This window comes from Salvelinus fontinalis, chromosome 1 (genome assembly GCF_029448725.1).
Source record: "Salvelinus fontinalis isolate EN_2023a chromosome 1, ASM2944872v1, whole genome shotgun sequence".
Classification (NCBI taxonomy): Eukaryota; Metazoa; Chordata; class Actinopteri; order Salmoniformes; family Salmonidae; genus Salvelinus; species Salvelinus fontinalis.
In genome coordinates this window covers 85,401,229-85,425,618 of record NC_074665.1, presented here as the reverse complement: position 1 = coordinate 85,425,618, position 24,390 = coordinate 85,401,229, and the positions used below count along the sequence as shown (strand labels likewise).

The window sequence follows — 24,390 nt, the reverse complement described above, 5'->3', positions numbered from 1 at the left end:
TCAGTACAGGTATATATGTTACAGATACACAGGACAGGTATGTATGTTACAGGTACTCAGTACAGGTATGTATGTTACAGGTACTCAGTACAGGTATGTATGTTACTGGTACACAGTACAGGTATGTATGTTACAGGTACACAGTACAGGTATGTATGTTACAGGTACTCAGTACAGGTATGTATGTTACAGGTACTCAGTACAGGTATGTACCACACCAATGCAATAACACAACAAAGGTATAACATTCCAGTACATACTTTCCCCCCTCCACTGTGTTGTGGAGCTCCTGCAGCCACATCTATGATGTTAGGAGAGGAGAAGTGTCCAGTAGTCACGGCATAGCCTGTAAAGTGTTGGTCAAACAGACAGTTAAAGTCGGTCAAACAGACAGTTACAGTCGGTCAAACAGACAGACACAGTCGGTCGAACAGACAGACAGAGTTGGTCAAATGTGATAATTTACTGTTGCTCTTTGGTAGTATATGCCGTGTTACTGTAAAGCCTTACTTGTCAAACGGTTGATGTAAAAAGGCTGCATATGAATGTGATTGATTGGGTAAACTAAACAAAGACAGGATACATACCTAGATAACTGTATCTGTGTGAGTCGATGTCTTCTTTTTTGGGGTTGTAGAAGGTGTTGGAGGTCAGGTTGTAGACCTTAACTGTTCCTGTCCAGTAGTATGATCCTGGAGCTCCCATCACCACCAGCTCCTGATATGACCACAAACACACCATATTGACTCGCTGTCTCTCACACAGTCGACCCAACGAAGTCACAATACATCAGAAAGAGAGACAGAGAAATAGAGAGACAGAGAGATAGTAGACTGTTCAGCAATTACCTTAAGTGAAATTACTGGATCACACTTTAATGGATTGGCAGGACTTCGTATTTGTATTTATTATGGATCCCCATTACCTGCTGCCAAAGCAGCAGCTACCCTTTCCTGGGTCCAGCAAAATTAAGGCAGTTTATACAATTTTAAAACATTACAATAAATTCACAACACACCATGTACCCTCAGGCCCCTACTCCACCACTACCACATATCTACAGTACTAAATCCATGTGTATGTATTGTGTGTGTGTGTGTGTGTGTGTGTGTGTGTGTGTGTGTGTGTGTGTGTGTGTGTGTGTGTGTGTGTGTGTGTGTGTGTGTGTGTGTGTGTGTGTGTGTGTGTGTGTGTGTGTGTGTGTGTGTGTGTGTGTGTGTGTGTGTGTGTGTGTGTGTGTGCGCGTGCGTGTGTGTGCATGTGTCTGTGCCAATGTTTGTGTTGCTTCACAGTGTGTGTGTGCATGTGTCTGTGCCAATGTTTGTGTTGCTTCACAGTCCGCGCTGTTCCAAAACGTGTTTTTTAATCTGTTTTTTAAATCAAATTTTACTGCTTGCGTCAGTTACTTGATGTGGAATAGAGTTCCATGTAATCATGGCTCTATGTAGTACTGTGTGCAATTTTCCTAAGTCCTTTTTTGTGGCACCTGACCAACTGAGCAGTAGTCAAGGTGCAACAAAACTAGGGCCTGTAGGACCTGCCTTGTTGATAGTGTTGTTAAGAAGGCAGAGCAGCGCTTTATTATAGACAGACTTCTCCCCATCTTAGCTACTACTGCATCAATATATTTTGACCATGACAGTTTACAATCTAGTGTTACTCCAAGCAGTTTAGTCACTTCAAATTGTTCAATTTCCACATTATTTATTACAAGATATAGGTGAGGTTTAGGGTTTAGTGAGTGTTTTGTTCCAAATACAATGTTTTTATTTTTAGAAATACTGCAGCTCTTTGTTGAGTGTTGAGTCATTTCAGTCACTGTAGTGTTGAGTCATTCACATACATAGAAACTCTGGCTTTAATCAAAGTCAGTGTCATGTCGTTAGTAATATTTTTTTTAAAGCAAGGGGCCTAAACAGCTACCCTGGGGAATTCCTGATTCTAACTGGATTATATTTGATAGACTTCCATTAAAGAACACCCTCTGTGTTCTGTTAGAGAAGTAACTCTTTATCCATATTATAGCAGGGGATGTAAAGCCATAACACATCCGTTTTTCCAGCAGCAGACTATGATCGATAATGTCAAAAGCTGCACTGAAGTCTAACAAGACAGCCCCCACAATCATTTTATCAGTCATTTGTGTAAGTGCTGTGCTTGTTGAGTGTCCTTCCCTATAAGCATTCTGAAATTCTGTTGTCAATTTGTTTACTGTAAAATAGCATTGAATCTGGTCAAACACAATTTTTTCCAGAAGTTTACTAAGGGTTGGTAACAGGCTGATTGGTCAGCTATTTGAGCAAGTAAAGGGGCTTTACTATTCTTGGGTAGTAAAGCCCTCCAGGCCTGAGGGAACACCATCTCTTGTCGGCTTAAATTGAAGATTTGGCAAATAGGAGTGTTTAGTTTTAGTTCAGTTTATTAATTTAACCATTTTAAAAAACAAGCACATATAAAACTTGAAAAAGCCATGCATGCACATGAATAAAATCCTTGAGGATAACACACAATAAAGTCTGGGACTTATTTCCATTGTGGCAATATTGTTATAATATTGCTATTATCCTCAGTAATTTTCCATCTAGATTGTTAGACCCTGGTGGCTTGTCATTGTTGATGGACAACAATAATGTTTTTCACCTCTTCCACACTGACTTTACAGAATTCAAAAGTACTATTCTTGTCTTTCATAATTTGGTCCGATATACATGGATGGGTAGTGTCAGCGTTTGTCGCTGGGATGTCATCCCTAAGTTTGCTTATCTTGCCACTGAAAAGGTAATTTAAGTAGTTTGCAATATCAGTGGGCTTTGTGATTAATAAACCATCTGATTCAATAAATGGAGCCGAGTTGGCTTTTTTCCCCAAAAATGTAATTTGAGGTGCCGCAAAGCTTTTTACTATCATTCTTTATATAATTTATCTTTGTTTCATAGTGTAGTTTCTTCTTCTTTTTATTTAGTTTAGTCACATGATTTATACATTTGCAGAACGTTTGCCAATCAGTTGGGCTGCCAGACTTAATTGCCATACCTTTTGCCTCATCCCTCTCAACCATACAATTTTTCAATTCCTCATCAATCCAAGGGGATATAACAGTTTTTACAGTCATTTTCTTAATGGGTGCGTGCTTATTGGTAACTGGAATAAGTCGTTTCATAAATGCATCAAGTGCAGCGTCTGGTTGCTTCTCATTACACACCACAGACCAGGGCGCACTACTGTTAGACACGTCCTTATATCACTCCAACAAAGTACAGACTTAGTAGAAAGAGCATGGATGTGTCACAAATGGTCCCCTATTCCCTATAAAGTACACCAATTTTGACCAGAGAGCTATGGGCCCTGGTAAGTAGCGACTATATATGGACTATGGAGTCACTTGGGATGCAGCCCATGTGGTCAAGTGCTAAACCATGTGAGCCTAACCACACTCCAGGTTAGGAGATGTTAACAAGCTAGTGTAACTTAGTAACTCACTGTGAGCATGTGAGCCTAACCACACTCCAGGATAGGAGATGTTAACAAGCTAGTGTAACTTAGTAACTCACTGTGAGCATGTGAGCCTAACCACACTCCAGGTTAGGAGATGTTAACAAGCTAGTGTAACTTAGTAACTCACTGTGAGCATGTGAGCCTAACCACACTCCAGGTTAGGAGATGTTAACAAGCTAGTGTAACCTAGTAACTCACTGTGAGCATGTGAGCCTAACCACACTCCAGGATAGGAGATGTTAACAAGCTAGTGTAACTTAGTAACTCACTGTGAGCATGTGAGCCTAACCACACTCCAGGTTAGGAGATGTTAACAAGCTAGTGTAACCTAGTAACTCACTGTGAGCATGTGAGCCTAACCACACTCCAGGTTAGGAGATGTTAACAAGCTAGTGTAACTTAGTAACTCACTGTGAGCATGTGAGCCTAACCACACTCCAGGTTAGGAGATGTTAACAAGCTAGTGTAACTTAGTAACTCACTGTGAGCATGTGAGCCTAACCACACTCCAGGTTAGGAGATGTTAACAAGCTAGTGTAACCTAGTAACTCACTGTGAGCATGTGAGTCTGGTGTGTGTGGTATGCGTCTGGTGTGTGTGTATGGTGTGTGTTTGTGTCTGGTGTGTGTTTGTGTCTGGTGTGTGTGTGTTCGTCAGGTGTGTGTGTGTGGAGTGTCCGGTGTGCGTCTGGTGTGTGTCTGTTGTGTGGTGTGCGTCTGGTGTGTGGGTGGTGTGCGTCTGGTGTGTGTGTGGTGTGCGTCTGGTGTGTGTGTCTGGTGTGTGTGTGTGTGTGCGAGCATCTCTGGTGTGTGTGTGTGGTGTGCGTCTGGTGTGTGTCTGGTGTGCGTCTGGTGTGTGTCTGTCTGGTGTGTGATGTTTTTCTGGTGTGTGTGCGTCTGGTGTGTGTGGTGTGCATCTGGTGTACATCTGGTGTGTGGGTGGTGTGCGTCTGGCGTGTGTCTGGTGTGTGTGTGTGTGCGCGCGTCTGTCTGGTGTGTGTCTGGTGTGTGTGTGTGCGCGCGTCTGTCTGGTGTGTGTGTGGTGTGCGTCTGGTGTGCGTGTGTCTGTCTGGTGTGTGTGTGTGTCTGGTGTGTGTGTGTATGTGTGTGGTGTGTTTCTGGTGTGTGTGTGTGTGTGTGGTGTGTTTCTGGTGTGTGTGTGTGTGTGTGTGTGTGTGTGTGTGTGTGTGTGTGTGTGTGTGTGTGTGTGTGTGTGTGTGTGTGTGTGTGTGTGTGTGTGTCTGGTGTGTGAGCGCGTCTGGTGTGTGGGGTGTGTGTTGTGTGTGTGTGTGTGTGTGTTTCTGTGGTGTGTGTGTGCGCGCGTCTGTCTGGTGTGTCTGGTGGTTCTGGTGTGTGTGTGTGTGTGTGTGTGTCTTGTGTGTGTGTGTGTGTGTCTGGTGTGTGTCTGGTGTGTGTGTGTCTGGTGTGTGTGTGGAGTGGTGTGGTGTGTGTGTCTGGTGTGTGTCTGTTGTGGTGTGTGTGTGTGTGCTCATGTGTTTTCTCTACCATTAAAGGGTATCCCAGACTGAAAGAGCAGCCTGAGATAACAGCAACACACACAGAGCAGTACCGCATGTATTAGAGGATGAGAAGAGATGAACATGGAGAATGCACTGCTACTGACCTCAGTAAAAACGCCTGCTATCCCCGCTTGGCACGAGCCGTGCTCTTCCCCATACTTCTGCTTATAGTCTGCAAAGAAAAAACAAACCACAAATGATTTTGCTGTGTACCTGAGCCAGCATTTATACTCCACTTCTCCTTGCATTCCATATGGAGCTCGTCAAAGTCTTCAGCGCAGGCCAAGTAAAAATCTGGAAACTGGGGGAAGAAAGATTGGCACCTTATTCCCTATATAGTGCACTACTTTTGACCAGAACCGTATGAGATCCCCATGGGCCATGATCAAAAGTAGTGCACTATATAGGGGATAGGGTTCCAATTGGAACGCATTAAACTGCAAAGTAAGGCCGCATTCAACAAAAACTCAAACTTGGACACTCTGCCTCTATTGGGGAGGGGAGCACTCTGCCTCTATTGGGGAGGGGAGCACTCTGCCTCTATTGGGGAGGGGAGCACTCTGCCTCTATTGGGGAGGGGAGCACTCTGCCTCTATTGGGGAGGGGAGCACTCTGCCTCTATTGGGGTGGGGAGCACTCTGCCTCTATTGGGGTGGGGGAGAGCACTCTGCCTCTATTGGGGAGGGGAGCACTCTGCCTCTATTGGGGAGGGGAGCACTCTGCCTCTATTGGGGAGGGGAGCACTCTGCCTCTATTGGGGAGGGGAGCACTCTGCCTCTATTGGGGAGGGGAGCACTCTGCCTCTATTGGGGTGGGGAGCACTCTGCCTCTATTGGGGTGGGGAGCACTCTGCCTCTATTGGGGTGGGGGGGAGCACACTGCCTCTATGGAGCACTCTGCCTCTATTGGGGAGGGGAGCACTCTGCCTCTATTGGGGAGGGGAGCACTCTGCCTCTATTGGGGAGGGGAGCACTCTGCCTCTATTGGGGAGGGGAGCACTCTGCCTCTATTGGGGAGGGGGGGAGCACACTGCCTCTATTGGGGTGGGGGGAGCACACTGCCTCTATTGGGGTGGGGGGGAGCACACTGCCTCTATTGGGGTGGGGGGGAGCACTCTGCCTCTATTGGGGTAGGGGGGAGCACTCTGCCTCTATGGAGCACTCTGCCTCTATTGGGGAGGGGAGCACTCTGCCTCTATTGGGGAGGGGAGCACTCTGCCTCTATTGGGGTGGGGGGGGGCACACTGCCTCTATTGGGGTGGGGGGGAGCACACTGCCTCTATTGGGGTGGGGGGGAGCACTCTGCCTCTATTGGGGTAGGGGGGAGCACTCTGCCTCTATTGGGGTGGGGGAGAGCACTCTGCCTCTATTGGGGTGGGGGGGAGCACTCTGCCTTTATTGGGGTGGGGGGGAGCACTCTGCCTCTATTGGGGTGGGGGGGAGCACTCTGCCTCTATTGGGGTGGGGGGGAGCACTCTGCCTCTATTGGGGTGGGGGGAGCACTATGCCTCTATTGGGGTGGGGGGAGCACTCTGCCTCTATTGGGGTGGGGGGAGCACTCTGCCTCTACGGGGTGGGGGGAGCACTCTGTCTCTACGGGGTGGGGGGGAGCACTCTGCCTCTATTGGGGTGGGGGGGAGCACTCTGCCTCTACGGGGTGGGGGGGAGCACTCTGCCTCTACGGGGTGGGGGGGAGCACTCTGCCTCTATTGGGGTGGGGGGAGCACTCTGCCTCTACGGGGTGGGGGGGAGCACTCTGCCTCTACGGGGTGGGGGGGAGCACTCTGCCTCTACGGGGTGGGGGGGAGCACTCTGCCTCTACGGGGTGGGGGGAGCACTCTGCCTCTACGGGGTGGGGGGGAGCACTCTGCCTCTACGGGGTGGGGGGAGCACTCTGCCTCTACGGGGTGGGGGGGAGCACTCTGCCTCTACGGGGTGGGGGGGAGCACTCTGCCTCTACGGGGTGGGGGGGAGCACTCTGCCTCTACGGGGTGGGGGGGAGCACTCTGCCTCTACGGGGTGGGGGGGAGCACTCGGCCTCTATTGGGGTGGGGGGAGGACAACTCTGCCTCTCGGGGGGGAGGACAACTCTGCCTCTCGGGGGGAGGACAACTCTGCCTCTCGGGGGGGAGGACAACTCTGCCTCTCGGGGGGGAGGACAACTCTGCCTCTCGGGGGGGAGGACAACTCTGCCTCTACGGGGTGGGGGGGAGCACTCTGCCTCTATTGGGGTGGGGGGAGGACAACTCTGCCTCTCGGGGGGGAGGACAACTCTGCCTCTCGGGGGGAGGACAACTCTGCCTCTCGGGGGGAGGACAACTCTGCCTCTCGGGGGGGAGGACAACTCTGCCTCTCGGGGGGGAGGACAACTCTGCCTCTCGGGGGGGGGGGGGGGGGGGAGAACTCTGCCTCTCGGGGGGGGGGGGGGGGGAGAACTCTGCCTCTTGGGGGGGGGGGAACTCTGCCTCTTGGGGGGGGGAGAACTCTGCCTCTTGGGGGGGGGAGAACTCTGCTTCTTGGGGGGGGGGGGAACTCTGCTTCTTGGGGGGGGGGGGCACTCTGCTTCTTGGGGGGGGGCACTCTGCTTCTTGGGGGGGGGGGGGGCCCTCTGCTTCTTGGGGGGGAGAACTCTGCCTCTCGGGGGGGTATATGTGAGTTTCTGTGTATGTTTCTGTGTCTGTGTTTCTCTGTGTGTGTTTCTGTGTAAGTGCGTTTCTGTGTATGTGTAAGTGTGTTTCTGTGTATGTGTGAGTGTTTCTGTGTATGTGTGTGTGTGTTTCTGTGTAGGTGTGTGTGTGTTTCTGTGTATGTGTTTCTGTGTATGTGTATGTGTGTGTGTTTCTGTCTCTGTGTGTGTGTGTGTGTGTGTGTGTGTGTGTGTGTGTGTGTGTGTGTGTGTGTGTGTGTGTGTGTGTGTGTGTGTGTGTGTGTGTGTGTGATTCTGTGTGTGTGTGTGTGTGTGTGTGATTCTGTGTCTGTGTGTGTGTGTTTCTGTGTCTGTGTGTGTGTGATTCTGTGTCTGTGTGTGTGTGATTTTGTGTCTGTGTCTGTGTCTGTGTGTGTCTGTGCCTGTGCCTAGTTGCTTGGCAGGAGTGGCTCCGTGCGATTGGCGACAAATGCAGAAAGGAAGACACTAAAAAAGCTCAACCTGCGAGTCAAATCAAGAAATAAAGGCCTTCCTTTGAAAAAGAAATCATTTAATTAAATCATAATCTGAGTCCCAAATGGCACATCATTCCCTCTCGGCCCATAGGGCTCTGGTCAAAAGTAGTGCACTATGTAGGGAATAGGGACGTAGGTCATGATACTTGTATAGGACATACTAGGTAAATGCTTTTCTATAGATCCTTTTTCAAACCACCTTCATTGTGTTAGAATGTACAAGGCCTATAAATTACTTTGAGGGCAGAGAAACCTGACAGTGGACTAATTAAAACAGATTTTTTTTTAATTTAACTAGGCAAATCAGTTAAGAACAAATTCTTATTTACAATGACGGCCTAGAAAAAGTGGGTTAACTGCCTTGTTCAGGGGCAGAACAACAGATTTTTACCTTGTCAGCTCAGGGATTCAATCTAGCAACCTTTTGGTTACTGGCCCAACGCTCTAACCACTAGGTTACCTGCCACCCCGGTAGGAAGGTATTGATCATAATCTGTATCTCTCCTAAAATGGTCAAACAGGGTGGTCCCAGGCTGTAGCCCTCCTAACACATGGTCAAACAGGGTGGTCCCAGACTGTAGCACTCCTAACACATGGTAAAACAGGGTGGTCCCAGGCTGTAGCCCTCCTAACACATGGTCAAACAGGGTGGTCCCAGACTGTAGCACTCCTAACACATGGTAAAACAGGGTGGTCCCAGGCTGTAGCCCTCCTAACACATGGTAAAACAGGGTTGTCCCAGGCTGTAGCCCTCCTAACACATGGTAAAACAAGGTGGTCCCAGGCTGTAGCCCTCCTAACACATGGTAAAACAGGGTGGTCCCAGGCTGTAGCCCTCCTAACACATGGTAAAACAGGGTGGTCCCAGGCTGTATCCCTCCTAACACATGGTAAAACAGGGTGGTCCCAGGCTGTAGCCCTCCTAACACATGGTAAAACAGGGTGGTCCCAGGCTGTAGCCCTCCTAACACATGGTAAAACAGGGTGGTCCCAGGCTGTAGCCCTCCTAACACATGGTAAAACAGGGTGGTCCCAGGCTGTAGCCCTCCTAACACATGGTATAACAGGGTGGTCCCAGGCTGTAGCCCTCCTAACACATGGTAAAACAGGGTGGTCCCAGGCTGTATCCCTCCTAACACATGGTAAAACAGGGTGGTCCCAGGCTGTAGCCCTCCTAACACATGGTATAACAGGGTGGTCCCAGGCTGTAGCCCTCCTAACACATGGTAAAACAGGGTGGTCCCAGGCTGTAGCCCTCCTAACACATGGTAAAACAGGGTGATCCCAGGCTGTAGCCCTCCTAACACATGGTAAAAGAGGTTGGTCCCAGGCTGTAGCCCTCCTACATGGTCCCAGGCTGTAGCCCTCCTACATGGTCCCAGGCTGTAGCCCTCCTACATGGTCCCAGGCTGTAGCCCTCCTACATGGTCCCAGGCTGTAGCCTTCCTACATGGTCCCAGGCTGTATCCCTCCTACATGGTCCCAGGCTGTAGCCCTCCTACATGGTCCCAGGCTGTATCCCTCCTACATGGTCCCAGGCTGTATCCCTCCTACATGGTCCCAGGCTGTAGCCCTCCTACATGGTCCCAGGCTGTAGCCCTCCTACATGGTCCCAGGCTGTAGCCCTCCTACATGGTCCCAGGCTGTAGCCCTCCTACATGGTCCCAGGCTGTATCCCTCCTACATGGTCCCAGGCTGTAGCCCTCCTACATGGTCCCAGGCTGTAGCCCTCCTACATGGTCCCAGGCTGTAGCCCTCCTACATGGTCCCAGGCTGTAGCCCTCCTACATGGTCCCAGGCTGTATCCCTCCTACATGGTCCCAGGCTGTAGCCCTCCTACATGGTCCCAGGCTGTAGCCCTCCTACATGGTCCCAGGCTGTAGCCCTCCTACATGGTCCCAGGCTGTATCCCTCCTACATGGTCCCAGGCTGTAGCCCTCCTACATGGTCCCAGGCTGTAGCCCTCCTACGTGGTCCCAGGCTGTATCCCTCCTACGTGGTCCCAGGCTGTAGCCCTCCTACATGGTCCCAGGCTGTAGCCCTCCTACATGGTCCCAGGCTGTAGCCCTCCTACATGGTCCCAGGCTGTAGCCCTCCTACATGGTCCCAGGCTGTAGCCCTCCTACATGGTCCCAGGCTGTAGCCCTCCTACATGGTCCCAGGCTGTAGCCCTCCTACATGGTCCCAGGCTGTAGCCCTCCTACAGGGAAGTAGGTAATGCATACTCTACAGCCTATAGTATTGTATCAGGGCCCATATTCATAAAGAGTCTCAGAGTAGGAGTGCTGATCTAGGATCAGTTCTGCCTTTTAGATAATAATGAATATCCAAGATCACCACTCCTACTCTGAGACGCTATTTGAAAATGGGCTCCAGTCTGCCTCTCACTACCAGGACGTCATTGTAAATATGAATATTGTTCCTGATTCGACTGGTTAAAAAAAAGTTTAATAATTTCAGTCTGCAAATATTCTTAAACGCCTTGAAAAACACCAGGCCAATAGTGTTTTTCAACACAGCTTCCTAAAGAAAACATTTGCGAGGGAATCAAGGGTGAAATTAGGGCGTAGATATTGGAGGGGACAAATAATTGCATTTCCTGCAATTCTACATAGTTTGACATGACTTATTATGCCTCTCTTGAGGGGTATATAGATGGATGGGTATTTCCTGCATTTCCTGCATTTCAAAACACTTGAAAAATGTACAGTTTTATAATGCTTTTCTACACATTGTCATGAGTCAGACATATTATTGCAATTTTAAAGCTCACTTCATGCTATTCTTCACATTTTCCCCATTGGACAGAGATTTTTTTTATTTCACTTTTATTTAACCAGGTAGGCTAGTTGAGAACAAGTTCTCATTTGCAACTGCGACCTGGCCAAGATAAAGCAAAGCAGTGTGAACAGACAACAACACAGAGTTACACATGGAGTAAACAATAAACAAGTCAATAACATAGTAGGGGAAAAAAGAAAAAAAAAGAGAATCTATATACAATGTGTGCAAAAGGCATGAGGAGGTAGGCAATAAATAGGCCATAGGAGCAAATAATTACAATTTAGCAGATTAACACTGGGGTGATAAATAATCAGATGATCATGTGCAAATAGAGATACTGGTGTGCAAAAGAGCAGAAAAGTAAATAAATGAAAACAGTATGGGGATGAGGTAGGTAAATTGGGTGGGCTATATACCGATGGACTATGTACAGCTGCAGCAATCAGTTAGCTGCTCAGATAGCAGATGTTTAAAGTTGTTGAGGGAGATAAAAGTCTCCAACTTCAGAGATTTTTGCAATTCGTTCCAGTCGCAGGCAGCAGAGAACTGGAAGGAAAGTCGGCCAAATTATGTTTTGGCTTTAGGGATGATCAGTGAGATTGTCACGATCGTGTGGCGGATTGACGGACCAAAATGCAGCAGTTGGAAAATAAGCCATCTTCTTTTATTTTAAAAGATGACAAACAATAAACACGAAACACTTAAACAAAATAACAAAACAACAAAACGACCGTGAAGCTACAAACGTTGTGCACATACATACAGGCTACAAACGTTCTACATAGACAATTTCCCACAACCAATGAGAGCCTATGGCTACCCTAAATAAGGCTCCCAATCAGAGACAACTGAAATCAGCTGTCTCTAATTGGGAACTCATTCAGGTAACCATAGACTCTCCTAGATAACTAACCAACATAGACAACACTAGACATATACACTCAACACAAAACCATCTACTACACCCCATAACCCCTTTACCAAATAAACACCCAAAACCAACAAAACATAAACATTTCCCATGTCACACCCTGACCTAACTAAAATAATAAAGAAAACAAAGAATAATAAGGCCAGGGCGTGACATAACCCCCCCCTTGAGGCGCGAACTCCGGGCGCACCATACACAGTCTAGGGGAGGGTCTGGGTGGGCTCCCCTCCACGGTGGCGGCTCCGGCTCTGGTCGTAGTCCCCACGTCACCACAGTACCTAACCCCCTCCTAGGCTTCCTCCAAACGACCCCCCTCCACATTAACCCCATTGCATTAAGGGGGAGTTCCGGACTAAGGGACAGCTCCGGACTAAGGACCAGTACCAGGGTAAGGGGCAGTACCAGGGTCAGGGGCAGTACCAGGATAAGGGGCAGTACCAGGGTAAGGGGCAGCACCAGGGTAAGGGGCAGCACCAGGGTAAGGGGCAGCTCCAGGGTAAGGGGCAGCTCCGGACTGAGGAATGGCAGCTCCGGACTGAGGGACTGCAGCTCCGGACTGAGGGACTGCAGCTCCGGACTGAGGGACGGCCCATGGCTGGCTGACAGATCTGGCTGCTCATGGCTGGCTAACGGATCTGGCTGCTCATGGCTGGCTAACTGATCTGGCTGCTCATGGCTGGCTAACTGATCTGGCTGCTCATGGCTGGCTGACGGATCTGGCTGCTCATGGCTGGCTGACGGATCTGGCTGCTCATGGCTAGCTGACGGATCTGGCTGCTCATGGCTAGCTGACGGATCTGGCTGCTCATGGCTAGCTGACGGATCTGGCTGCTCATGGCTAGCTGACGGATCTGGCTGCTCATGGCTAGCTGACGGATCTGGCTGCTCATGGCTAGCTGACGGATCTGGCTGCTCATGGCTAGCTGACGGATCTGGCTGCTCATGGCTAGCTGACGGATCTGGCTGCTCATGGCTAGCTGACGGATCTGGCTGCTCATGGCTAGCTGACGGATCTGGCTGCTCATGGCTAGCTGACGGATCTGGCTGCTCATGGCTAGCTGACGGATCTGGCTGCTCATGGCTAGCTGACGGATCTGGCTGCTCATGGCTGGCTGACTGATCTGGCTGCTCCTGTCTGGTTGGCGGCTCTGGCAGATCCTGTCTGGTTGGCGGCTCTGGCAGATCCTGTCTGGTTGGCGGCTCTGGCAGATCCTGTCTGACGGACGGCTCTAGCGGCTCCTGTCTGGCTGGCGGCTCTAGCGGCTCCTGTCTGGCGGACGGCTCAGTGGGCTCATGGCAGACGGGCGGCTTTGCAGGCTCATGGCAGACGGGCGGCTTTGCAGGCTCATTGCAGACGGATGGCTCAGATGGCGCTGGGGAGACGGATGGCTCAGATGGCGCTGGGGAGACGGATGGCTCAGATGGCGCTGGGGAGACGAGCAGTTCAGTCAACGCTGTGCAGACGGCAGACTCCTGCCGGCTGAGGCGCACTGTAGGCCTGGTGCGTGGTGCCGGGACTGGTGGCACCGGGCTGGGGACACGCATCTCAGGGCTAGTGCGGGGAGCAGCAACAGGACGCACAGGACTCTGGGGACACACAGGAGGCTTGGTGCGTGGTTTAGACACTGGTGGTAAAGGGCTGGAGACACGCACCATATAGCTAGTGCGTGGAGGAGGCACTGGTGGTACTGGGTTGGGGCGGGGAGGTGGCGCCGGAAATACCGGACCGTGCAGGCGTACTGGCTCCCTTGAACGCCGAGCCTGCCCAACCTTACCTGGTTCTATGCTCCCCGTCGCCTGACCAGTGCGGGGAGGTGGAATAACCCGCACCGGCCTATGTAGGCGAACCGGGGACACCATGCGTAAGGCTGATGCCATGTACGCCGGCCCGAGGAGACGCACTGGTGACCAGATGCGTTGGGCCGGCTTCATGACATATGGCTCAACGCTCAGTCTAGCCCGGCCGATACGTGGAGCTGAAATGTACCGAACCGGGCTATGCACGCGTACAGGAGACACCGTGCGCTCTACTGCGTAACACGGTGTCTGCCCGTACTCTCGCTCTCCACGGTAAGTACAGGGAGTAGGCGCAGGTTTCCTACCTGACTTCGCCACACTCCCTTTAAGGCCCCCCCCAAGAAATTTTTGGGTTGTACTCACGGGCTTCCAGCCTTGTCTCCGTGCTGCCTCCTCATATCGCCTCCTCTCGGCTTTCGCTGCCTCCAGCTCTTCACGAGGGAGGCGATATTCTCCAGGTTGATCCCACGGCCCCTTACCATCCAGTATCTCCTCCCATGTCCAGAAATCCTTTGTGGGTAGGTCCTGTTGCCGCCTTCCATGCCGCTTGGTCCTATGGTGGGTAATTCTGTCACGATCGTGTGGCGGATTGACGGACCAAAATGCAGCAGTTGGAAAATAAGCCATCTTCTTTTATTTTAAAAGATGACAAACAATAAACACGAAACACTTAAACAAAATAACAAAACAACAAAACGACCGTGAAGCTACAAACGTTGTGCACATACATACAGGCTACAAACGTTCTACATAGACAATTTCCCACAACCAATGAGAGCCTATGGCTACCCTAAATAAGGCTCCCAATCAGAGACAACTGAAATCAGCTGTCTCTAATTGGGAACTCATTCAGGTAACCATAGACTCTCCTAGATAACTAACCAACATAGACAACACTAGACATATACACTCAACACAAAACCATCTACTACACCCCATAACCCCTTTACCAAATAAACACCCAAAACCAACAAAACATAAACATTTCCCATGTCACACCCTGACCTAACTAAAATAATAAAGAAAACAAAGAATAATAAGGCCAGGGCGTGACATAACCCCCCCCTTGAGGCGCGAACTCCGGGCGCACCATACACAGTCTAGGGGAGGGTCTGGGTGGGCTCCCCTCCACGGTGGCGGCTCCGGCTCTGGTCGTAGTCCCCACGTCACCACAGTACCTAACCCCCTCCTAGGCTTCCTCCAAACGACCCCCCTCCACATTAACCCCATTGCATTAAGGGGGAGTTCCGGACTAAGGGACAGCTCCGGACTAAGGACCAGTACCAGGGTAAGGGGCAGTACCAGGGTCAGGGGCAGTACCAGGATAAGGGGCAGCACCAGGGTAAGGGGCAGCACCAGGGTAAGGGGCAGCACCAGGGTAAGGGGCAGCTCCAGGGTAAGGGGCAGCTCCGGACTGAGGAATGGCAGCTCCGGACTGAGGGACTGCAGCTCCGGACTGAGGGACTGCAGCTCCGGACTGAGGGACGGCCCATGGCTGGCTGACAGATCTGGCTGCTCATGGCTGGCTAACGGATCTGGCTGCTCATGGCTGGCTAACTGATCTGGCTGCTCATGGCTGGCTAACTGATCTGGCTGCTCATGGCTGGCTGACGGATCTGGCTGCTCATGGCTGGCTGACGGATCTGGCTGCTCATGGCTAGCTGACGGATCTGGCTGCTCATGGCTAGCTGACGGATCTGGCTGCTCATGGCTAGCTGACGGATCTGGCTGCTCATGGCTAGCTGACGGATCTGGCTGCTCATGGCTAGCTGACGGATCTGGCTGCTCATGGCTAGCTGACGGATCTGGCTGCTCATGGCTAGCTGACGGATCTGGCTGCTCATGGCTAGCTGACGGATCTGGCTGCTCATGGCTAGCTGACGGATCTGGCTGCTCATGGCTAGCTGACGGATCTGGCTGCTCATGGCTAGCTGACGGATCTGGCTGCTCATGGCTAGCTGACGGATCTGGCTGCTCATGGCTAGCTGACGGATCTGGCTGCTCATGGCTGGCTGACTGATCTGGCTGCTCCTGTCTGGTTGGCGGCTCTGGCAGATCCTGTCTGGTTGGCGGCTCTGGCAGATCCTGTCTGGTTGGCGGCTCTGGCAGATCCTGTCTGACGGACGGCTCTAGCGGCTCCTGTCTGGCTGGCGGCTCTAGCGGCTCCTGTCTGGCGGACGGCTCAGTGGGCTCATGGCAGACGGGCGGCTTTGCAGGCTCATGGCAGACGGGCGGCTTTGCAGGCTCATTGCAGACGGATGGCTCAGATGGCGCTGGGGAGACGGATGGCTCAGATGGCGCTGGGGAGACGGATGGCTCAGATGGCGCTGGGGAGACGAGCAGTTCAGTCAACGCTGTGCAGACGGCAGACTCCTGCCGGCTGAGGCGCACTGTAGGCCTGGTGCGTGGTGCCGGGACTGGTGGCACCGGGCTGGGGACACGCATCTCAGGGCTAGTGCGGGGAGCAGCAACAGGACGCACAGGACTCTGGGGACACACAGGAGGCTTGGTGCGTGGTTTAGACACTGGTGGTAAAGGGCTGGAGACACGCACCATATAGCTAGTGCGTGGAGGAGGCACTGGTGGTACTGGGTTGGGGCGGGGAGGTGGCGCCGGAAATACCGGACCGTGCAGGCGTACTGGCTCCCTTGAACGCCGAGCCTGCCCAACCTTACCTGGTTCTATGCTCCCCGTCGCCTGACCAGTGCGGGGAGGTGGAATAACCCGCACCGGCCTATGTAGGCGAACCGGGGACACCATGCGTAAGGCTGATGCCATGTACGCCGGCCCGAGGAGACGCACTGGTGACCAGATGCGTTGGGCCGGCTTCATGACATATGGCTCAACGCTCAGTCTAGCCCGGCCGATACGTGGAGCTGAAATGTACCGAACCGGGCTATGCACGCGTACAGGAGACACCGTGCGCTCTACTGCGTAACACGGTGTCTGCCCGTACTCTCGCTCTCCACGGTAAGTACAGGGAGTAGGCGCAGGTTTCCTACCTGACTTCGCCACACTCCCTTTAAGGCCCCCCCCAAGAAATTTTTGGGTTGTACTCACGGGCTTCCAGCCTTGTCTCCGTGCTGCCTCCTCATATCGCCTCCTCTCGGCTTTCGCTGCCTCCAGCTCTTCACGAGGGAGGCGATATTCTCCAGGTTGATCCCACGGCCCCTTACCATCCAGTATCTCCTCCCATGTCCAGAAATCCTTTGTGGGTAGGTCCTGTTGCCGCCTTCCATGCCGCTTGGTCCTATGGTGGGTAATTCTGTCACGATCGTGTGGCGGATTGACGGACCAAAATGCAGCAGTTGGAAAATAAGCCATCTTCTTTTATTTTAAAAGATGACAAACAATAAACACGAAACACTTAAACAAAATAACAAAACAACAAAACGACCGTGAAGCTACAAACGTTGTGCACATACATACAGGCTACAAACGTTCTACATAGACAATTTCCCACAACCAATGAGAGCCTATGGCTACCCTAAATAAGGCTCCCAATCAGAGACAACTGAAATCAGCTGTCTCTAATTGGGAACTCATTCAGGTAACCATAGACTCTCCTAGATAACTAACCAACATAGACAACACTAGACATATACACTCAACACAAAACCATCTACTACACCCCATAACCCCTTTACCAAATAAACACCCAAAACCAACAAAACATAAACATTTCCCATGTCACACCCTGACCTAACTAAAATAATAAAGAAAACAAAGAATAATAAGGCCAGGGCGTGACAGAGATACACCTGCTGGAGCACGTACTACGGGTGGGTGTTGCCATCGTGACCAGTGAACTGAGATAAGGCGGCGCTTTACCTAGCATAGCCTTGTAGATGACCTGGAGCCAGTGGGTCTGACGACGAACATGCAGCGAGGGCCAGCCGACTAGAGCATACAGGTCGCAGTGGTGGGTGGTATAAGGTGCTTTAGTAACAAAACGGATGGCAATAATTTCCAAAATATCTTTATTTTTTAAACAAGCCTTAGAAAGTTGGTTGCAATTTCAGTTTAATCCACCTGAAAGGACGGAACAAATAGTACAACAAATCTTGTGGTTAAATTCAAATATAGTAATTGATAAAAAAAACTGTATTTATCGAAGAAATGTTTAAAAAAGGTATAATTTTTGTGAATGATATCATAAATAGGACTGGTGGAGTAATGTCACACATGCAGCTAACACAGACATATGGAAATGTCTGCTCTACCCAAAATTACAACCAATTAATTGCGGCATTACCACAAAAATGGAAGAGGCAGGTGGAAGGGGATATAAGTAAGGAACTTGTATGTCGGCCTTATATTAAAGAACATAAATGGTTAAAGAAAAGTGTGATAAATAAAAACATATACCAATTTCATTTAAGGACCAAAAAACTTACAGCTGTGCCATATAAATTGCAAAATAGTTGGGAAGAGATTTTCGATGTACCCATTCCATGGCACATGGTTTATGAATTGATACGCAAAACAACGCCGGATTCAAAACTTCGAATTTTTCAATTTAAATTATTGTACAAAATTCTTGCAACTAATAGAATGTTATATATATGGGGGATACAATCTTCCCAGCTCTGTAGATTCTGCTGTGAGGAGGCAGAGTCATTAGACCATTTATTTTGGTATTGTCCGCATGTAGCTCGTTTTTGGTCACAGGTCCAGGAATGGTTGAAGAATTGCAACATTTGCGTAGAACTAACGCTACAGATAGCAATACTGGGGGATTTGAAAAGTCATAGTCAAATCAATCAATAATATAATAATTATTTTAGCAAAAAATGTTTATTTTTAATTTACAATCCGTGGAAGCTATGAGAATAGGAAGATTCAAATCTTTTGTGAAGCATCACAGCACAGTTGAAAAATATATGGCAAATAAAAATCCGAAATGGATGATGTTGGAAGATACATGGGAAAGGTTGAGTGGAGCTGAAGGGTGGGACTAATAACAAGATAAACAATGTAGGGCATACGGGATCTGTGAAATGTGTATAGGTGTGGAGCTATTGTGAAATAGCACAGTTACTAGTGGAAATCAAACTGGATGGACAACAGAAATAGAGGAAGGACTAAGAACAAACAAGAGAGAACTATTATAAAGTAGACTGTGTCTGTAAAATGTGTATAAGATGTATAAATTGAAGGTAAAAACAGAAATGTTTATCAGTTTACTCCAATTGGGGGATCGGTGGTAGGGTTTGCGGGGAATAATAATAAAGGTATACTCTTTAAAAAAAGTATGTATGTCTATGTAGGTATGTGTATGTATATATGTGTATATGTATGCATACGTGAATGGATATATATATTTACCCAAAAAAATATGGGGGATTGGAAATGATGCAGACAATTACATTGGAAGCAACATTCTTTCCGCAATATTAAGCTGATCCACCCCCCAAAAAATAAAAAATAAAAAATAAAAAAAATAAAAACGGATGGCACTGTGATAAACTGCATCCAGTTTGCTGAGTAGAGTATTGGAAGCTATTTTGTAGATGACATCGCCGAAGTCGAGGATCGGTAGGATAGTCAGTTTTACTAGGGTAAGTTTGGCGGCGTGAGTGAAGGAGGCTTTGTTGCGAAATAGAAAGCCGACTCTAAATTTGATTTTGGATTGGAGATGTTTGATATGAGTCTGGAAGGAGAGTTTGCAGTCTAGCCAGACACCTAGGTACTTATAGATGTCCACATATTCTAGGTCGGAACCATCCAGGGTGGTGATATTAGTCGGGCGTGCGGGTGCAGGCAGCGACCGGTTGAAAAGCATGCATTTGGTTTTACTAGCGTTTAAGAGCAGTTGGAGGCCACGGAAGGAGTGTTGTATGGCATTGAAGCTCGTTTGGAGGTTAGATAGCACAGTGTCCAAGGAAGGGCCAGAAGTATACAGAATGGTGTCGTCTGCGTAGAGGTGGATCAGGGAATCGCCCGCAGCAAGAGCAACATCATTGATATATACAGAGAAAAGAGTCGGCCCGATAATTGAACCCTGTGGTACCCCCATAGAGACTGCCAGAGGACCGGACAACATACCCTCCGATTTGACACACTGAACTCTGTCTGCAAAGTAGTTGGTGAACCAGGCAAGGCAGTCATTAGAAAAACCGAGGCTACTGAGTCTGCCGATAAGAATATGGTGATTGACAGAGTCGAAAGCCTTGGCCAGGTCGATGAAGACGGCTGCACAGTACTGTCTTTTATCGATGGCGGTTATGATATCGTTTAGTAGCTTTTAGAGAGATACACATTTGCTGTTTAAAAGCTCATCTCATGCTATTCTTCACATTTTCCCCATGGGACAGAGATAAACATTTGCTGTTTAAAAGCTCATCTCATGCTATTCTTCACATTTTCCCCATGGGACACAGATACACATTTGCTGTTTAAAAGCTCATCTCATGCTATTCTTCACATTTTGCCATGAGGATGCGAGAATGATGTAGTTTTAAAGTAAATAGTTAGGGGAATATCTCACTTTTAAAAGTCCATATTCTGTTAACTCATACCCCCAAATAATGCTATTGACTAATCCTATACTCGTCTGTAGCCAAAGCATAAATGGAGGAAAAAACTATTCAAAAACCCCTTCTCAAACAGAACATTTAAAAAAATGCTATTTCCTCATAGACAATGATGTTATCCTCCTGAACAGGATGAGCTGGCCAATCAGCGGTCTACTTCCATTAATATCTTTATTGACTGGTATACGCCCACACCATTCAAACACAGAAAAGCTGCTTTTTAACATGAATTAAAGGTCATATTTCATAGAAATCTGGAATCACTGGACAGTTACTTTAAAGGTTGATTTTGTGCAAAAACGCACAAATAACGGCTTGAAACTGTATAACTCAGGGGTGGGCAATTCCAGTTTGAGGGCTTGATTGGTGTCACAGTTTTGCCCCAGCCCCAGCTAACACACCTGACTCCAATAATCACCTAATCATGATCTTCAGTTTAGAATGACATTTGATTAATCAGCTGTGTTTGTTAGGGATGGAGAAAAAGTGTGACACCAATCGGGCCCTCGAGGACTGCAGTTGCCCACCACTGGCATAACTGATCAATGCACCATCATACCAGGCTATTTATTGCTTAAAATCTCTCTAGGATCGGTGGGACGGTAGCGTCCCACTTGGCCAAAATCCAGAAAAAATGTAGCGCGCCAAATTCAAATATATTCCTATAAAAATCAATCTTTCATGAAATCACACATGAAAGACACCGAATTAAAGCTATACATGTTGTGAATCCAGCCAACATGTCTGATTTCAAAAAGGATTTACGGGGAAAGCACACCAAACAATTATGTTAGCTCAGTACATTGCCACAGAAAAACACAGCCATTTTCCCAGCAAAATATAGTAGTATCAAAAACCAGAAATAGAGATAAAATGAATCACTAACCTTTGAACATCTTCACCAGATGACACTCATATGACATCATGTTACACAATACATTTATGTTTTGTTTGATAATGTGCATATTTATATCCACAAATCTCGGTTTACATTGGCGCCATGTTCAGAAATGCCTCCAAAATATCCGGAGTAATTACAGACAGCCACGTCAAATAACATAAATACTCATCATAAACTTTGATGAAAGATACATGTTTTACATTTAATTAAAGATACACTTGTTCCTAATGCAACCCCTGTGTCAGATTTAAAAAAAACTTTACGTAAAAAGCACACCATGCAATAATCTGAGACGGCGCTCAGATAGTAACAACATTTCTCCACCATGTTGGAGTCAACAGAAATATGAAATTACATCATAAATATTCCCTTACCTTTGATTATCTTCATCAGAATGCAGTGCCAGGAATCCTAGTCCCACAATAAATCGTTGTTTTGTTCGATAATGTCCATTACTTACGTCCAATTAGCTAATTTTACTAGCATGTGTAGTGCACGTGTCCAAACACTCGCGCAGATGCAGACAAACGTCGGACGAAAACTTCAAAAAGTTATATTCCAGGTCGAATAAACTGGTCAAAGTAAGTAGAGAATCAATCTTCAGGATGTTGTTATCATTTATATCCAATAAGGTTCCAACCGGAGAATTCTTTTCAGTCTCTATAAGTAATGGAATGCAAGACGATATAATGAGGAAAGCGCGCGACCAAGAACTGGCAATCTGCCAGACCACTGACTCATTCCCCTCCCATCCGGTCCCACAACACAGCATAAGCTTCATTCCACGTTCTACTGACTGTTGACATCTAGTGGAAGGTGTATGAAGTGCAAACAGATCCATATATTACAGGGAATTGAATAGGCGATGGCTTTAACAACGACCACTCTCAGATTTTTCAATTCCTGTTTGGATTTTTCTCAGGTTTTTGCCTGCCATATTAGTTCTGTTATACTCACAGACATCATTCAAACAGCTTTAGAAACTTCTGAGTGTTTTCTATCCAATAGTACTAATAATATGCATATATTTGCATGTGGGACAGAGTAGGAGGCAGTTCACTATGGGCACGAAATTCATCCAAAAGTGAAAATGCTGCCCCCTATACCAAAGAAGTTAAAAACCCCAAATGGATGAATAAGATATTTGGATACAGAAGTGCCATTTCTTACCGATCTCCACAGCTTCCATTCAATCCTTTGAAATGACGTCAACACATACTAGAGGAGTTACTGGCTAGCTTCAAATGGCTATGTTCCCCCATCCCCGTGGCAATTTAGTCTATGGAGGGAATACACATTCCTACATCTCTACCTCAATTAGCTGGACCTAAACACTAGCTAGGTTTCAATCTAAATTGGCTACAGATTGTCATGTGAATACTCTAAAAACTGCAAAAATAATATATTCCTACCAGAGATGTTTCCATCAAATTGACTTGTTGCAGATAAAAGGCTGAGTGTGATGACGTAGTGCACATACAAATACCTTTGCGGTTAAATTCCAACACACCAAATAAAAAGCACAAGTTTAATGGGTTTCCATCGCATGTCAAACTCTACTGATGATTTTGTCACAAAAAATGATGTGTTATATAGCGAATGTGCCCACTCTGGTATTGGCACGTGTGCTCCAGCCAACATCTCGGGTATAGCCTACCTGATGAGATTATTGTGGACAAAAAAAACAAGATTATGTCAAACGGCAGCTAAGCGTCGATCATCATGTCACCAGAATAAGACCCTCAATATTTATTCTAAAGGAGCATCAAGATCACCGTGGACTTTCACCACCCAGTGAAGTTCATAACTTTCATCTGTATCCTAATAAACTGCATGCTTTCCTGAGTTGTAGTGGGAGGAACACACAATTTCATTCACTTGACTTCAAGTTTACTTCAATATGATGTTTATTATATCAATATTTGCACATAAAAGCGTCCGACATTTCTCGCATTATTAATTTTACAGACACAAAAGATCCCACCATGTCTAGCTTATTTTGTTTTGACGACATTTGGAAAGTAGACAGAAAAATGTTCTGTTTCCATTAGTCCTGTCGTCATGACAATTTTTATCCGACATCTACTTCACTCGTATAAAAAGTTTGGATGGAAACCTGGTTAGTGTGTGGAATATTTTATCCTTTAGCAGCATAGCGAAGTGTGTGTGTGTGTGTGTCTCTGTGTAATATTTTATTCTTTAGCAGCATAGCGAAGTGTGTGTGTGTGTGTGTGTGTGCGCGCGTGTGTCTCTGTGTAATATTTTATTCTTTAGCAGCATAGCGAAGTGTGTGTGTGTGTGTGTGTGTGCGCGCGTGTGTCTCTGTGTAATATTTTATTCTTTAGCAGCATAGCAAAGTGTGTGTGTGTATGTGTGTGCGCGTGTGTGTCTGTGTAATATTTTATTCTTTAGCAGCATAATGAAGTCTGTGTGTGTCCTTGGAACCTCCAGGTGTTGGGTCCTGCAAGACTGAGCTCATATTTCCCTCTTGAGTTGGTTTGAGAGAGAGAACACTTCAAGGCTCTTACGGTGCCTGATAGCCGTGTGTGTGTGTGTGTGTGTGTGTGTGTGTGTGTGTGTGTGTGTGTGTGTGTGTGTGTGTGTGTGTGTGTGTGTGTGTGTGTGTGTGTGTGTGTGTGTGTGTGTGTGTGTGTGTGTGTGTGTGTGTGTGTGTGTGTGTGTCTGTGTGTCTGTGTGTGTGTGTGTGTGTGTGTGTGTGTGTGTGTGTCTGTGTGTGTGTGTGTGTCTGTGTGTCTGTGTGTCTGTGTGTGTGTGTCTGTGCACGTGCGTGTGTGCAAGTCTATAACTCATTGTGAGACCTGGAGAGAACGTGTGCCATGATAAACTCCCTGCACTGTCTAACCCGGGGCCGAGGGTATACACAGCATAAACACACACGGATGAGGATGTACACACACAGCTTAAACACACAAGCCCTCTCCCCCTCATCCTCCTTATAAACTTCAGTCTGTGTCTCTGTCTATATGTTGTGTACATTGTGAGCTGAAGGAAGAATTCCATTGAAAGTTACTGTGCAGTAACCATGACATTAATGTCTGTTTGTATGAAGCCATTCATGTACAGTGCCTTCAGAAAGTATTCACACCTCTTGACTTTTTTGTGTTACAAAGTGGGATTGAAATGGATTTAATTATATTTTTTTTGTCAATGATCTACACAAAATAATCTGTCATGTCAAAGTGGAAGAAAATATTCTAACATTTGTAAAAAAAAATAATGTTTTTTTAAGAAATACGAAAAATAAA

At 47.9% G+C, this 24,390-nt stretch overlaps 1 protein-coding gene across 1 annotated transcript in view; it reads right to left on the bottom strand.

Moving 5' to 3' along the window:
• Window positions 1-24,390, bottom strand: part of LOC129862984 (integrin alpha-9-like) — a 233,225-nt gene that overhangs the window by 180,798 nt on the left and 28,037 nt on the right. The window contains exons 5-7 of the mRNA XM_055935066.1: window positions 5,119-5,186; window positions 588-717; window positions 261-346 (exon numbers count right to left, since the gene is read on the bottom strand). Coding sequence (XP_055791041.1) covers window positions 261-346; window positions 588-717; window positions 5,119-5,186 — 284 coding nt within the window. The remainder of the gene's footprint in view (window positions 1-260; window positions 347-587; window positions 718-5,118; window positions 5,187-24,390) is intronic.